We start from the raw sequence: 15,000 nt of genomic DNA, 5'->3' as shown, positions 1-15,000 counted from the left end.
TCGATAGATGGCGCCGCGCGACTTAGACTGTCGCCTCGGTGTCACCGCGAGCGGTTTCTCGCATCTGCTAGATGCTCGAGCCTGAACGATGTACAGTATTTATATATATATATTTATATATCAACAAACACCATGCCGTCCAAAAAATTCTCAGCGGAGACAGACCGCAACGACATCGGGCCGCGCCTACAGGCCGCACGCGCGCGCAGAGGCAGCGCCACCTATATGTCAGACTCGCTCTCGCTTCGGTCGTAAACTTGTTTTGTGGCGTCTCATCGTTGGGCAGGCGAGGCGCCTCATGTAGTGCTGCATCTATCGTCAACCGTTCGTTACATTTTCCTTCACACGTTCTGTTCATTCATATGATTATACTCTTGCCGACTTTGAAACGCGGCTCTCTCTGCAGCTTTATTGTTCGTAGCTGTCTAGGCGAGTGATGCGAAGAGCAAGACGCAAATGTTCACGAAATAAATTCTAATACAACTGCCGATGTTTTTTTCGTGGTTTGTTCTTTGTCTTGGCTATTAAAAACGCAGTGACCAATAGAATTCGAATTCATCGCTTGTAGAAAATGCATTTTAATGCCACGCACATAAACACAGAAGTGCAAAAAATATAACAAGCACAAGGAAGCGATCTTTAAGTCATATTTCTTAGTTGAACTCGATGACAATCAGAAATATGTCAATATGAGATCAATGATGTCGTTTTTTTGATGTTCTTCACATACATGGATATATCCATATATTTATATATATAAAGGCACTTATGAAACGCAACACTTATCGTAAGACGTACAGCAGTATTACGAGAATAGACTGTTAACATACTATAAAACAGTTATGCACCAACCATCAATTTGCCTTGCTCTCTGAAACAATATCTTATATTGCACTGAACTGATTAATGCCATGTGCGTGTATAAACGATACCAACATTCTGAGATAGTCAGAAATTATAATACAGTAGTTATATATAATAATAATATAATAATATATATATATATATATATATAGCCGTTTAAAATACACAAATGCCAGAAGCAGTTCTGAGGAGTTTTTGCCTGTTTCTCACCCAACAACAAGCAGTGTGGCTAGATGAATAAATTTCAGGAGATGCAAGGCACAATAGTTTCAGCACGAATAAAGAAAAACAATGGAAAACAATCTAAACAAACTGTGAATTGATAACACATAATAATACATCTGTTGCACTTTAGCTGTTGATCGAACTCCCTAGCTTATATTAAACCTTACATGGTTACAAAACCATGTAACCACACTATGTAAGTCATGGGGTGGGGGCCAGGATTCTCAGAAGGTAAATGATCAAAACGATTACCAACCCAATCCCATCCTATTTTGCACCACTAACCTTCACTAATCTTATTCAACCTTGACACTCACTTCAAGGCAGAGGTTGCCCGCACCCCACTTGTTTGTTGAAAGCACAATCACTTGCACATAATCTAAACTACTATAATATCACAATCTTGTAACGGACATCACACCGTTTGAGCGATCGTTTTCAACCGCGGATGCCCTACCACAGACTTTGCATTCAAGCGCGTGTTTATCGCTCTCCGCAGTGCTCCACAGATGGCACCACCGACCCGCAGCAGCGTCGCACTCACGTTCGCCTTGTCTCTGTTCTTGCTGTAGACATTCAGATAGATACCTAGCAGCACGATCAGTCCTGACCAGACATACCTGTGGGTGAAAGCAGCAGATGTTGGTCAAAGCATGCCGAAGAAAATACTTATATCAGCCAAATATTGCTTACCCTTAAACTTGACTAGACAGATGTTTATTCGTAATAGTACTATGAATGAATGAATGAATAAATAAAAACTGAGTGTTTTTATTCACACATGATAATATTGTAATAGTTTAGGTATTCTTGGTATATTATAGTATATCATCTATCAAGTGGGAGATCATTTATCTCTATAGTATGTATAATATACATATGTATAGCATGTATTGTTAGTGCTGACATGAACACTCCATGTTACTACTACATGTAGACTAGGAGTAACACAATAAACAGAACCTGACCTGACAGGCTCTATTCGTCTATTAGTCCATCACTAATTCAATAACTCGATGGCATCGAGTGATGAGCTATAGTCAAACCTACACGATGCTAGTGCAGCAGATCTTCGAACGTTTCACACATTCTATCTGTGTATTAAGCTATTCCTGCTGGTGGTTAAAACCGTCAGCATTATGGATAGATAGATAATTATTACGTATCAAGTACTGGCAATGATCAATTTCTATCAAAAGTTTTACTACTAGAACTACATTGTGTAATGACTGAGCCACTCAGCTCACAGGGACCTGAGGCAAAAAAAAAGAAAAGAAAGTGTTATATATATAAATAGAAGCATTATTCTATTTATCTTCTATTTATATATATATAACTTCTTTTTTTTTTGCCTCAGGTCCCTGTGACTCAGCTTGCATAATAAGCGGCGAAATAAACATTTTGCCTCACTTACTGGAAAGTGAACGGTTTTGCGAATATCACAAAGGAGAGCATGATCGTGAGAGCTTTCCTGAATGTTGTCACTGTAAACATAGAACAACAAAGCATCACGCACAAGATCTTGTAAAAACACTGCAGGCTGCTATACGTAACAAGATATGCTCAAGCAACTGCTGCCCCCTGCTGAGTAGCACCACAAACAATACAACTGCGGTAGCGTTGTGATCTATGGTAACACACAACCAAGAGTTTTGGAGAAAAAAGGATCACATTCGGGTTTAAAACATGGAACGAGGCCGAAAGATCTGCCAAAGATAGAATGTCATGGAGAAATTTGATTTCCAGCCCTATTCTCCACGATGAGAGAAGGGATTAAGGATGAGAAAAAAACCTGTACCACCACGCGATGGGTATCGCAAAGATGGCAAAGTGACGATTACAACAGCGTAAAACAGCCACTGTCTTCTGCTACGTGTGCGTGCTCATGTTCGTGTGAATATAGTGCACATGTGGGTGGCTGTGCATCTATGGGTGGCTGTGTGCGTGTGCGTGCGTGACTGTGTTCGTATGTGCGTGATTGTGTGCATGCATGCACGCGTGGTGCGTGAGAATGCTCATGAGTAAGCATGGGCAGTTCTGTGCGAGTGTGCGCGTGCGTGCGCAATATAGTGTAGGAGGACGTTGCCTGCTCACCGGTCACTGTTGCTAGAGCTCCAAACAGCTTCACCATCGTCAGCACTACGTTGACACCGAGATATCCGGTCAGTGAGAACACGACCGCGTTTCCGTACGTCTCCCACGGATGCTGCAAGACACACAGAGCTATCGTTTTCATCGAGTTTCTACAATTGGAAACCTCCGATCAGGATTGCCCGACCGTGGTTTTTTCCAAACACTCGCAAACGTATGTTCTTCATACGTGATATGTCATTGTGGCCTAGCGTGTGACGGCTCACAGATAGCAGTGCATGCCAACTGTATAAATTATTTAGAATATTCATAAATTAATTATAAATTATTATATTTTAAATGGATTGCCATATCAAATGTGCTCAATTTCACCACAATCTAGAGAGCATCAAGCAAACAACCTGTTGAACTTTGATCTAATTTATTACTAAATCCACTGCCTGCTTCCCCACACAGTTGCCTCTCACAGTCTCTGCTACAGGGCACTTCGCCATAGCAATGGCGACTATTACACTTAGTGTTCCAGATCTCGTGAATGTGAGCATTTTACCTCAGCACAGAATGATGCAGCTTCGAACAGCTGTCCTGTAATCGTCAAGCCAACCAGGATGTAGACGAAGCCAATGCCATAAGAATACAACACCTGTGAGCAGAAAACATTCAATAGTCGATCAATCATATGCCTAATCTTAGCCACACAACAGCATACAATGACAGCAATCATCATCATTACAACATTAACAAACTTATCCAAGTGGTCTATAATTATGATTATGACAATGATTAATTACTATTATTACTATATATTATACATTCCATTCATACTAGTTTCAAAGTACTTGAAAGTATTGTATTAGCCACTACATACAAATAAACAAATAAATGCCCAAATTCTTCCCACCTTTACAACTGAGCTCATAGTTAAGGCCTTTAGTTTACCATAAATAAATCTGTACCCTTCATATGACTACAAATACTGCCACTAGTCTCTCATGTATACCATCTCTGTATTACTGCCGTGGTGCATTTTCATGGCCTTCTCCTGTACGTTTCCTATGACTGCATCAGCACACAGTGCCAATGATATAAGTGCAACACCTGTGTGAAATAATCATTCATGAGACTAAAATGCAACAAGCAGTGATAATGTACTTCGCATACATTAAACTGTTAGTAACACCAGACAAAAGTGAACAAATAAAATGAATAGAGGATATATCTTTCTTTCAGATGTAAGCTAACGTCATCGATCATCTAGGAATAAAAGATTAAAAAATTACCCCTGCTATGATGATGACAGTGTTTAAGAAAACGATTACATGTTAACAACTCTCCGATTGCTAATAGGTCCTTGCCATAACCTCTCACGCAACTCAGCAGTCTTTGAATCAAAAGCATCAACACAGTAGGTATTTACCCAACCCTTTTAGCACATGTTCACCTGTTAGGTTGAAGTTTGGAGTCAAATGGCTGTCAGCAAGGGTGAAGAGAGCAAGACCAGCGCTCATGCACGCGGCAGCGAGAAGATCCAGCCAGCCGTATTTTTTACCTGCAGCAGGTAAAAAGTCGCTCACGTATGCTCACACGCATAATTAACACAATGCTCATGTACTGAAGATTGACCAGCAAAACCACATCATGGGTTTTGCAGAGCTTGCATCGCATGACTAATTGAGGCGAGTATCGCTACAACACATATCGCTGACTATCTAACTCACTCCTAGTTTAGGACCCCCGTACATACATTGTCACCACTATCATCATTATCATCCCCATCATCATCATCACTATCACCATCATCATCATCATCATCATCATCATCATACTCATCAACATCATCATCATTACACATCACCACAATAATCCTAATATTAACCCTGTCCAACTCAATCCTCACCTCATCGCATAATTTATAGGAGTTAGAAAGAAGAAGGATAAACCATACATCATGACCATAACCATAGGCCTAATGCTAACCCCTAACCCCTAACCCTATGAGGTACTTCGTATGGGGTTCTAATGTAAGCTAGACCCACCTACCCTGTATCACGACGCCTCCCAGCAGCACCGGTATCAGCTTGCAGCACTTGAAGATCACCTGTGTAGGGTAGTTCAGGTAACCCAGGGAGCTGTTCGACAGCCCCATCGTGCTTACTGTAAGCAGGGCGATGAGAAGGTATGTTCGCATCGGTATCCTGAGAAGGTGAGAAATGTTGCTTGTGATTTTATTTAGGTTCTATCAAGGATTACTATATCAGTTTCGTTTATCAACCGAGTAAGTATTGTTTAATCATGCTTCTTCTCTCCATCTACATGTAAGACCTTGATCTTAATTTAGATCTCTTTGTCTCCCTCTGTTTCTTTCCCTCTCTCTCTCTCTCTCTCTCTCTCTCTCTCTCTCTCTCTCTCTCTCTCTCTCTCTCTCTCTCTCTCTCTTTCTCTCTTCGTCCCTGCCCCCACTCACTCTCTCTCTCTCGCTCTCTCTCTGTGTTTATCGCCCTCTATAAAAAAAAAACAAGGAGGTTTCTTACTGACTTCGGCGACATCTTCCTAGCAATTGCTCACAGTAACTGAACAGAGTGTAGAAACCAAACTGCACCAGAGTTAGATACCAGCCATATGGCTTGAAGCCTTCGAGACGAAATATCAACTCCTAGAAAAAGAAATTACATGAGCTAGATGAAAGGAACTCATACACGAAACTCATAAACCATGTTCATACATAGTTCCAGCTATTATCAAGACAACATTATAGTTTTTGACATACAGAGCTCATAATTATTAAAAGCTCAGTATATAATGATCGGGTCGACACATTGTCAATACACAGTAAAGTTATACAACTGTGAGCTACTAACCTGAACATATCCATAGAGCAGGTAGAAGATAAAGACTCCGACAGAACATGCAACGAACTGAAGCCAGCTTGGGAAGAGAGTTAGGTTGAGGCACAATATTCTAACTAGAGGAGGTGTGGGCGGCACTGCATCCACCGCCGTGCTGATGCCAATGGATATCACCGTTTCATTATTCTGAGCATTGTTTACATCCTGTAAAAAACCAACATAGAAGTTCTAGGATGCACACAGATGCATGCACATGCGGACGAACGCACGCACGCATGCACTCCCACACACATAGCTACCATCTTTATTTGCATTAGGATAGATGAAATCGCCCTTTGTTTGCTATCAGTGAATCTACAATTAACATACTCTACAACTTTTAATATTTAACATTAAATATTTCTCATACTAATAATAAGGCAAAATCATTTATTTTATGCAAGGTTTAGCCGACATATCTTATAGTTTAATTGGGATGAAGAACAAATTTAATCCCATTACTTAGTGGCTATGCAACAACAAAATTAAAGTGATTACGTCACCGTAAATAGTAAAAAAATAAAAAAAATATTTCCACTTTTTCACAAAATACAAGTAATTCTGTTCACATTTTATGGTTAAATTGCTGCATTATACTTCCTATTTTACTATATTGTTCGATGTGAACATACACTCGTGACCATGCATACATAGCCCATAGCAAGCAATTAATGTTGAGAACATTAATTCAAATCGTCCAGGTTTTTTGGATTTTTAACTAGTTGAGAAACAATCTTTTCAGGTAAGAATTTGACAATTTGTTTAGTCCCGTTAGTTCTTACTTTTAATGTAAAAAAATGGCAATTTTTTTTTTACAAATTTTACCATAGAAAATTCGTGACGTAGTCCCTTTAAAAGGTCAAAACAAAAAATAGGTGTGGTTATACCGTTCCATGCCAAAAAAATAGGGTAGGTAGGTAAGGAAAACATTTCATTTTATTGAAACATTTTATTTACGAACCATGTCCGAAGGATGTGCGTTGTGCCTTTTGAAGCAGGAACTGTCCAATTCATAATTTTTTTTTTTTAATTTTTAATTTTTTTTTTACTTTAAAGAAAATTGACAATAAAATGTTTAGGGTCACTGGGAATAAATAGGGTCGGTCGGGAAACAGTAACCACACCTATATTTTGTTTTGGCCTAATGCAAATTGTTACCTTATTAGGTGCACCATGTTTCACAATGCTGCTCTGATCATAGATGTCATTCAGCGTCATAATACTAGTAGTAGTCCATATGTTAGTCCAAATAATTTAGTCATTATTTGCCTACTAACAAAGAGTGATCTGGTTGTGTCAGGGGGTGAGCTGTAGTCGTACTAATATATCCGTTTCATTTCCAGTATCAGTGATTGAGTATCTCGCATAGCTATTAGAGTTAGCCTGGGGGTTCGACAATGTCAACAGCACCACCCTACAGAAGAGACAGTACAGCGTAAAATTAAAAATGAGATGCACATTCGAGCTAACTGAATGAAATCTGTAGCTGACAGTTAAGGACCTATGATTGATTGTGGTTTACCATGACAATTGTCATTGACAAATGTCACTTTACACCGACTATGGCTGAGAGGGTCTATGACCCCCTGGGTACGATCCGGTATACCGGAACTATCTAATATGACGGACCGTACCTCGCCTACTCCACTAACGAGCCTAGGGAGTCGCCTACGCCTACTCCCTAACCCTAACCCTATCAGATAGTTATCAGGGTACGTTCCGGCAGTAATTAACCTGGGAGACATAGACCCTCTCAGCCTAAATAATGCATACAGTCAGTCTATGAAACTCAAGTCAATTGAGCAACGTACGCTCTGTTGAAGGATTTCGTACCTAGGCTATAGTCGCCACCCTATTGTGGCACATAAAAATGGCTCACTTTCCAAAACAGCTTCCTGATGACAAAGTACCTCTGTGCAGCTGCACAAAGCTCAGAAACGAGGCTGCAACAATATACCGCTGCAACACATAGCGCGCAAGCCATTGTGCATGAACAAATACAGAGTGATATAGAGCTGTATATATAGTTATATATTACTATTAGTATTATTACTGTGTATTTGTGCATGCACGGCCGCGCTATGTCAGTATGGCTCATAGAGTCTATGTCCCCCAGGGTACTGCCGGAACGTACCCTGGGTACGGTCCGGTATACCGGAACGTACCCTGGTCACTATTTGATATGGTTAGGTTTAGGACTAGGGTTAGGATTAGGGTTAGGGTTAGGGTTAGGGAGTAGGCGTAGGCGACTCCCTACACTCGTTAGTGGAGTAGACGAGGTACGGTACGGAATATTAGATAGTACCAGGGTACGTACTACGTTCCGGCAGTACACCGGAAGACATAGACCCTCTCAGCGTCACTGTCAGTACCGGTATGTGTTGCAGCGGTGTATTGGACGATATTGAAGTGAAGTTATTAGGTCAAATCAAACATTAAGAGAAAGACTATTACTGGTACTGGTAGGTCTAGTAGTAGTACTGACAAGTTGTATTTATTAACCATCATTTTATTATTGAAACGGTCCAAGCGCCTGTGGTATTACCGACTAAAATCTGTAGTTGACAACACACACAACACACGACACCATCGCCACCAACTTCCGGATCCGGCAGCGGCACGTGGAACATAGATGGGTTCCATGTCCTGAACTTATAGTAAGTGTAGGTGGCAAGTAGTACTATGCTCAGTAGAGCAGTAAGTTGGGTCCCATCCATTAGTAATACACGAGCGGATCTAAAAAAGTAAAAGTGCATATTTACTTATGCCGAGTTCATTTTCAGTTATACTGTGTTAGTAAACATATTCGTGTAGTTAACACATCTGTATACTCAGATCATTGTTTAATGTTGTATTGTGGTATACATCATTACATGATACAGTGGCAGAGATGCGAAAACTGTCGCTTTAGCGAAAAGTAGGCTTACCTAGCGCCTCGTCACTGCCACAGTGTTGTGTTGTTGACCGAGGACCACATCGTGTTGTCGACGGTCTCGACCACTTTTTGTACGCACAATTAACACTTTTTAATGGCAACTGATCCAGAGACCAATTATCCATTGGCTATATTAGTCTTATCGCCATTAAAGTCGTTTACGGGAAATCTGATAACTGCAGAACGAATAAGGTGAGATAATATGCTTCATTTATTTCTTAGAAGTATACGTATCACATAAATACATTGAACAATCGCATTTGATAATATCGTTTTGTAAAAAACGACTCTACATATAGCAACATATATATTTTGCGCTGTTATTCTTCAGGAAATACTTCCGGAATCATCGCATCTTTGGGTTCGTCAAAGATCCACGAGAATTTGCCACGCTCGAAGCGTTTCATGGTTTCCTAGAGCTATACCAGGTAGCAACAGTGATAGCAATACATGCTATTCACTGTGGCAAGCTCCTGCAAGGTATAAATGACAACAACACTTATAATTTACGCCCCTGTTCCTGAGTGAGGATGAGATAACCACGGGCACTTGAACTTTTCAATGGTAAAATAATGGTATATATAAACACAAAATATATTTACTACCAACAAACAAAGATATATTCTCTACTTTCTTTCACGTATTATTCTCGTTAATTTCCTGTAAATGCCATCCAAATGATCTTCTGCAACACACAAGTATACCGCACGCATGCCGCTCAGCGCAAACAAAAAATGATAAATAAGTAAAAAAGTACCCTAATAATGGTAAATTTTTTTTAAAAGAATGAAAAAACTATTGTTGTTTGTGCTTAGTGACAACATGAGTGCAGTGTACTTGTGTGTAGCAAAGGAGCATTTAAACAGCATTTACAGGAAATTGTCGGCAATAATACGCAAAAGAGAGTAGAGAAACATGAAAGAGTTTCGTAGTAAACACATTTCGTGTTATTTACCATCTTTTTATTATTGAAACGTTCCAAGTGCCTGTGGAGATAACCGCATTCTTTAGATATCCCAAAAATTCAGAGATATCTGATATTATTGCTAGGTCAATCGACCTATAGACTTGTTTATATGTGTAACGTGTACGTGTCTCATTCATGCAATGCATGCATGCCAGATTGGATTGAGGCACTTCATTATGAAGGAGTGTTTTTCTATGCCAGCGTTATCATTCCCAAACACCATGATATATATATATAGTATGGACTCGAGTGTACGTGATGTACATGTTATCGGGAGTAAATAATAGTTGTCACTGCTCGTGATTATTCAGTTACTATTATTTACTCGTGTGATTTTTTATCCTACATGTTTGTTGTTTTTGCTTCTAGATTGCCCAGTACCGTACGCTGTAATATTCGGTGGAACTGACGTAAATCACGGCGGCGTGAATGCAGATTGTTTCCCCATGATGACAGATGTTGTCATAAATGCAAGGTGATATATGTATGGAAGGCATGTATTCATGAACAGGCCCACACTCACCCAAGTCTAGCATGATCCCCTGTAATGTTATGATTTGTAATTCCCTGGTTTCGGATCTATCTACTGTACTTGATTTTTGACAGTCTGTGCTGAATGCCAATAAAGAAAGTTTATTCTCAATCCTCTGATTTATTTCTTCTTCGGATGGTATTGTTGGTGGTTGCTCCAAAGGATGATTATTAACTGCAGTGACAACTGGTTTCAACAGGAAACTTGTTGCCTTTACGGACCTGATGGCAAGACAGGTGCTGGAGCTGTGGGTAGGTGTGATGTTTTAAAGTTCAAACTAAATCTGTTACAATCCTAAATCTGTTACAATCCTTAAGACACCTGAAGAGATGTACGATGATTGCGTGTTTATACTTATACCAGTGTAAATCTGTTGAGCACATGCGCCCGTACTGAATGTGTACCGGTGAAACATTTTATGAGCTGATATCTTTATTGTAGCCAGACGATATCTCTACAGACAAGATTGAAGTCATTCCCCAGGGTATGTAACAGAAGAGCCTAAATGTTATGTTACAAAATTTGTAGTTTTAAAATTACAGATGAGCCCTCCTGGATAGAGACAGTCAGTTATTCTACTCTAAAACTATTTCCTATTGTAACTATCTTGCTCTGGAGGTTAAGCTAAAGTTGGCTTGTCAATGCGGCAGATTATACGCCAGATTGTAAGCAGTGTGTGACTTAGAAATTGGCCTGAAAACTCTAGCCAATTCTGAGATTTCGGATATTTTATTTTCTACTTTATAACCTATAGTAGAATCCATTAGAATGAATCAGTCTTGCTCAAAAGTGGACTGGGCAGTGGGTTGCCATTTCCAGCACTGTATTTGCGTGTGCGTGCGTTCGTGCGTGCATGTACGAGCATGTGCGTGCATGCGTGCATGTGCGAGCACGCACCTTCTGCTGAAACCGCTGCTGTAGGGTGGCAGTCGGTCAATCTTCGGCTGACACTAGTTGCGTGCGGTTCGATAGGTGTCAAGCTGAATCCGTCGGAGCTGTTCTCGATTTCTGCCCACCTGAAGTTGGTCTTCTCCGTCACGTGTGAGAAGCCAGAGATCTACATGCTAGTTGCCGGCGTGCGGCCCGTCAAGGACCCGCTGTACCTAGCCGAAGCTTTCTCTGGTGAGCACAGATGCGTAGTAGTGCAGGGTGCGAAATTAACGCGAGTCCGGAGTCAAATACTCCCTGATTTACTGTCGGACTCCCTGATTTGACATATGCAGCTAGGAGTTCGTATGACTCCCTGAAAATTCTGCTATACTAACTAGTTCGTTCCAGAGCACGGCCTTGCGGAATTACCGTATTTTTCCAGCAAATCTTTAATTTTGAACTTCAGACTACGGACTCCCTCATTTTGCTGCGGATTCCCTCTTTTTGAGGGCAGGGAGTCCAGTCCGTTGGATTACCTTGTACAAAAGTTAATTTCTACCCCTGTAGTGGGAACACTCGAATGCATGCTGCGTAGTTGTTGTTGCCGTCGTCGTCATTTTCATCGTTGCCATTCTCGACGTCATTGTGACCATTACTGTCAGCGTCTTATTTGATAGCGTAATTGTCATCAGTAATATGTCGTCTCTCTGTTTTTCCATTTTTTATTTGATCATTTGTTTTCTATTGGCTTTCGATCTATTGCTGCCATTGTCAGCATGACACGGCATTTGTTGTGAGGTCATCCTTAAAAAATTCTACGTTTGCTGTCCTCCGACCGACCCACGAAAATAGCCACGACCCAAAAGTTTTTTTTTGACATTTTGGGATCAATTTTCTGTTTGTTTTGTTTTGTTTATTTTGTCTATATAAATATAAATATAAATATAAATATAACTCTTCTACTGGTATTCTGGAAGGGGCATATACATTCCTCATAGTTAAGAATGAAACACAAATCATGTGTGGCAAACATGAGGACAGACTTAAAATAAATATTATGCCTCACAAAACAAAACAAAAAGACCTATACCTACCTACGGCTACCCACTAAAAAAATCATGGGTTGGGGGACAGCAAACATAGAATTTTTTATGGATGGCCTGATGTCAACAGCGGTTGGGTGCGTAGCTATGTTTATGACCTTCATAGAGGATTATACCTCGGACTGTCTGCACCAAATATAAATTATGTGTTCTTGATTTACAGATTGGCATTGCTCAGTAAACAGTAAAGCTTATCTTGTGATAGTTGGCCCACCGGTAAGTTTGTATATAATGTTTCGACATTGGATCAGTCAATTAAGAACTTGTTTAAGACCAAGTAATTCATCGTCATGAAACTGAGCCCAGTCAGATGACCCTTGGTCAGCAGTAGCTCGCATTATTTGATTAACCCACTATCTAAAGATCACTCGCTATCAACGTAGCTATTTATGCGTAGTTAACATTTTATGTGATAAATGTTTCCTATTTGGACGACTTGAATTATTTCCGTTTGAAACCTAAAATCTTGGCATATTTTTCACCCGTGTACACATATTTTGCATTTAGATGATATATTTTTACTGTTCGTATAATGGCCTGATGGCCTGCAGTATTCGACTTGCCCAACATCATCTTTTCGCACTGTTTACCCAGGTGTGGCATTTAATGCATGATAGTTAGTTACACTTCCGGCTACACGCCACAGGCTGTATGTGTTGTGGCATCCAGCCAGGGCAGGTGGCCGTGTTTAAACACACACTTTATCTGGTGCCATCACCCCCAGACTTAGCTGATGTTTCCAAATGAAAATGTGTGTAGTCGTAAGTTAGAGCAACTAGCCTATACATCCGGTTGATCATCATGTTAGCTTATCATAAAAGTTCCCGAGCCAATTTTTTTTTCGGCAACATGCTGTATCCAAAGATTACCTGTGTTGCAGTTTGTCAATAATACCTCCCCTACTTGGCCGGCCCATTATTCGACTTGCCAACTTAAATTATGTGTATAATGATGAAATTATTATATTTTTCACCAAAAGGTAAAGCAAAAATCAATTTTGGTATGTGATCAAGATGTGTTACTTCTGCACATTTGTTTTGTTACATGTAGAATCAAAGTCTCATAAAATTATTATCTTTCAGTTGGATGAAGACTACTTAAACCAATTCCAGGCTGTCGTTTCTAGGTATATGACATACTTTAATCTCCTCTCCCCAAAGCATTGTTAAATTTATATGCTAATAGGAATGTTGATAATGGCTAACTATAGCTTGAATATATAATTGTAAATATAGTATATATCGGACTGGCATCATTTATCTTAATTAAAACCTTGAAATTAAAGCTCTTGTTCTCAGCTTTACCAATGATGTACCATCATTAAATCAATAAATATAAATTTTGTAAGTTAATATAAATAAATACGAGTTAATTCTAATACTATATTTTGTAGGTTGCCAGGCGTGCTCTTCATCCCTGGCCTCCAACACTCTGACATGCAGGCGGCGATACGTGACAGTCACGCTCTCATCAACTCTTCGCGCAGCGAGGGTCAATCTGTCGCCATACTGGAAGTAAGCCCCCTTACCTGTAATAACCACACGCTGCATTTAAAACCGCTGCGATGGCTCAACTGGTAGAGTGCTTGCCTCGCACGTGGAAGGTCGTGGGTTTGACTCCCGGCTGGGTCATACCAAAAACGTGAAAAATGGTACACACTGCTTCTCTGTACTCAGCAAAAAGATATAGAGTGTGGAAACGGTGCCAAGAAGAGAGCCTGCATGCGGCGGCACCCGTCAGTGAAAACTGTGAATCTCTTCATTAGTCCACTAGGCCAGTAGCCTAGTGGGCACACGAAAATTATTATTATTATTACTGCATTTTGAAACTTCGTATTCGCAACGCTCGTAACTGACTCCTCATAACAGCTGATGTCATAACAGATGAGTGGCATCACTAAGGTGCGCCTCCTCCTCCCCCCCAAAAAAACACACACTCACTCGCCACACTGTGTAGGGTGCGCACACTGTGATACCCTCACACGTGTAACAGTCTAGCTTTTGACTGTTCTGCAGTCCTGCTTGTGCCTCTGAACGCGCTTTCATACACGCGTGCTTTAGTACGTTAGTAGTCGTCAAGCTAGCGATGAATGCTTCCACGTGTAACTTCTACAGTCCTGCTTGTGCATCTGAACGCGCTTTCGTACACGCGTGCTTTAGTACGTTAGTAGTCATCAAGCTAACGAGGAATGCTTTCACGTGTAACTTCTACAGTCCTGCTTGTGTCTCTGAACGCGCTTTCATACACGCGTGCTTTAGTACGTTAGTAGTCATCAAGCTAACGAGGAATGCTTCTACGTGTAAGTTCTACAGTCTTGCTTGTGCCTCTGAACTCGCTTTCGTACACGCGTGCTTTAGTACGTTAGTATAGTCGTCAAGCTAACGAGGAATGCTTTCACGTGTAACTTCTACAGTCCTGCTTGTGCCTCTGAACACGCTTTCGTACACGCGTGCTTTAGTACGTTAGTAGAGTCGTCAAGCTAACGAGGAATGCTTCCACGTGTAACTTCTACAGTCCTGCTTGTGCCT

General features: G+C 40.5%; 2 protein-coding genes and 1 long non-coding RNA gene across 6 annotated transcripts in view; 2 read left to right on the top strand and 1 right to left on the bottom strand.

Moving 5' to 3' along the window:
• LOC106815234 overlaps positions 1 to 488 on the top strand; it is a 3,409-nt gene extending 2,921 nt beyond the window's left edge. The window contains exon 4 of the long non-coding RNA XR_001394720.1: positions 1 to 488. This exon is cut by the window's left edge and continues 257 nt beyond it. This is a non-coding gene — a long non-coding RNA (uncharacterized LOC106815234).
• Positions 489 to 561: 73 nt separating this feature from the next.
• On the bottom strand, positions 562 to 8,604 carry LOC106815233 (adenosine 3'-phospho 5'-phosphosulfate transporter 2-like). 4 transcript variants are annotated; one of them, XM_014819666.1, is made up of 12 exons: positions 8,119 to 8,165; positions 7,945 to 8,024; positions 7,224 to 7,479; positions 6,039 to 6,230; positions 5,712 to 5,833; positions 5,221 to 5,375; positions 4,622 to 4,729; positions 4,181 to 4,278; positions 3,731 to 3,823; positions 3,184 to 3,295; positions 2,504 to 2,573; positions 562 to 1,709 (listed from the first exon to the last, which is right to left on the bottom strand). In XM_014819666.1, the coding sequence occupies exons 3-12, from the start codon at positions 7,281 to 7,283 to the stop codon at positions 1,505 to 1,507; spliced, it is 1,215 nt and encodes a 404-aa protein (XP_014675152.1). In that variant the 5' UTR covers positions 7,284 to 7,479; positions 7,945 to 8,024; positions 8,119 to 8,165; the 3' UTR covers positions 562 to 1,504. The 4 variants fall into 4 exon arrangements, with proteins under 4 accessions (XP_014675152.1, XP_014675153.1, XP_014675151.1 ...); XM_014819667.1 differs by lacking the exons at positions 7,945 to 8,024; positions 8,119 to 8,165 and adding an exon at positions 8,568 to 8,604; XM_014819665.1 differs by having other exon boundaries at positions 7,945 to 8,174.
• Positions 8,605 to 8,771: 167 nt separating this feature from the next.
• Positions 8,772 to 14,067, top strand: LOC106815232 (glycosyltransferase 1 domain-containing protein 1-like). The gene is made up of 9 exons (XM_014819663.1): positions 8,772 to 9,192; positions 9,332 to 9,480; positions 10,337 to 10,442; positions 10,699 to 10,750; positions 10,941 to 10,983; positions 11,472 to 11,621; positions 12,636 to 12,688; positions 13,555 to 13,598; positions 13,866 to 14,067. Exons 1-9 carry the CDS (start codon positions 9,095 to 9,097, stop codon positions 14,050 to 14,052), a joined length of 882 nt encoding a protein of 293 aa, XP_014675149.1. The 5' UTR covers positions 8,772 to 9,094; the 3' UTR covers positions 14,053 to 14,067.
• Positions 14,068 to 15,000: the final 933 nt, after the last annotated feature.

Source organism: Priapulus caudatus, unplaced genomic scaffold, assembly GCF_000485595.1.
Source record: "Priapulus caudatus unplaced genomic scaffold, Priapulus_caudatus-5.0.1 Scaffold1070, whole genome shotgun sequence".
NCBI lineage: Eukaryota > Metazoa > Priapulida > Priapulimorpha > Priapulimorphida > Priapulidae > Priapulus > Priapulus caudatus.
Note: the sequence above shows the minus strand (reverse complement) of the source record. Positions and strands in the feature narration are given on the sequence as shown.

Bases quoted from the DNA above. Each gene is read 5' to 3' on its own strand.
- LOC106815232 (XM_014819663.1), top strand. From the start codon at position 9,095: ATGGCAACTGATCCAGAGACCAATTATCCATTGGCTATATTAGTCTTA. The intron at 9,481-10,336 runs GTATAAATGACA...TTTTGCTTCTAG, and splicing joins CTGTGGCAAGCTCCTGCAAG to ATTGCCCAGTACCGTACGCT. The intron at 11,622-12,635 runs GTGAGCACAGAT...CTTGATTTACAG, and splicing joins CCTAGCCGAAGCTTTCTCTG to ATTGGCATTGCTCAGTAAAC.
- LOC106815233 (XM_014819667.1), bottom strand. From the start codon at position 7,283: ATGACGCTGAATGACATCTATGATCAGAGCAGCATTGTGAAACATGGT. The intron at 6,231-7,223 runs GTAACAATTTGC...GGTTTTTTACAG, and splicing joins AACATGGTGCACCTAATAAG to GATGTAAACAATGCTCAGAA. The intron at 2,574-3,183 runs GTGAGCAGGCAA...CTATGTTTACAG, and splicing joins AGCTCTAGCAACAGTGACCG to TGACAACATTCAGGAAAGCT.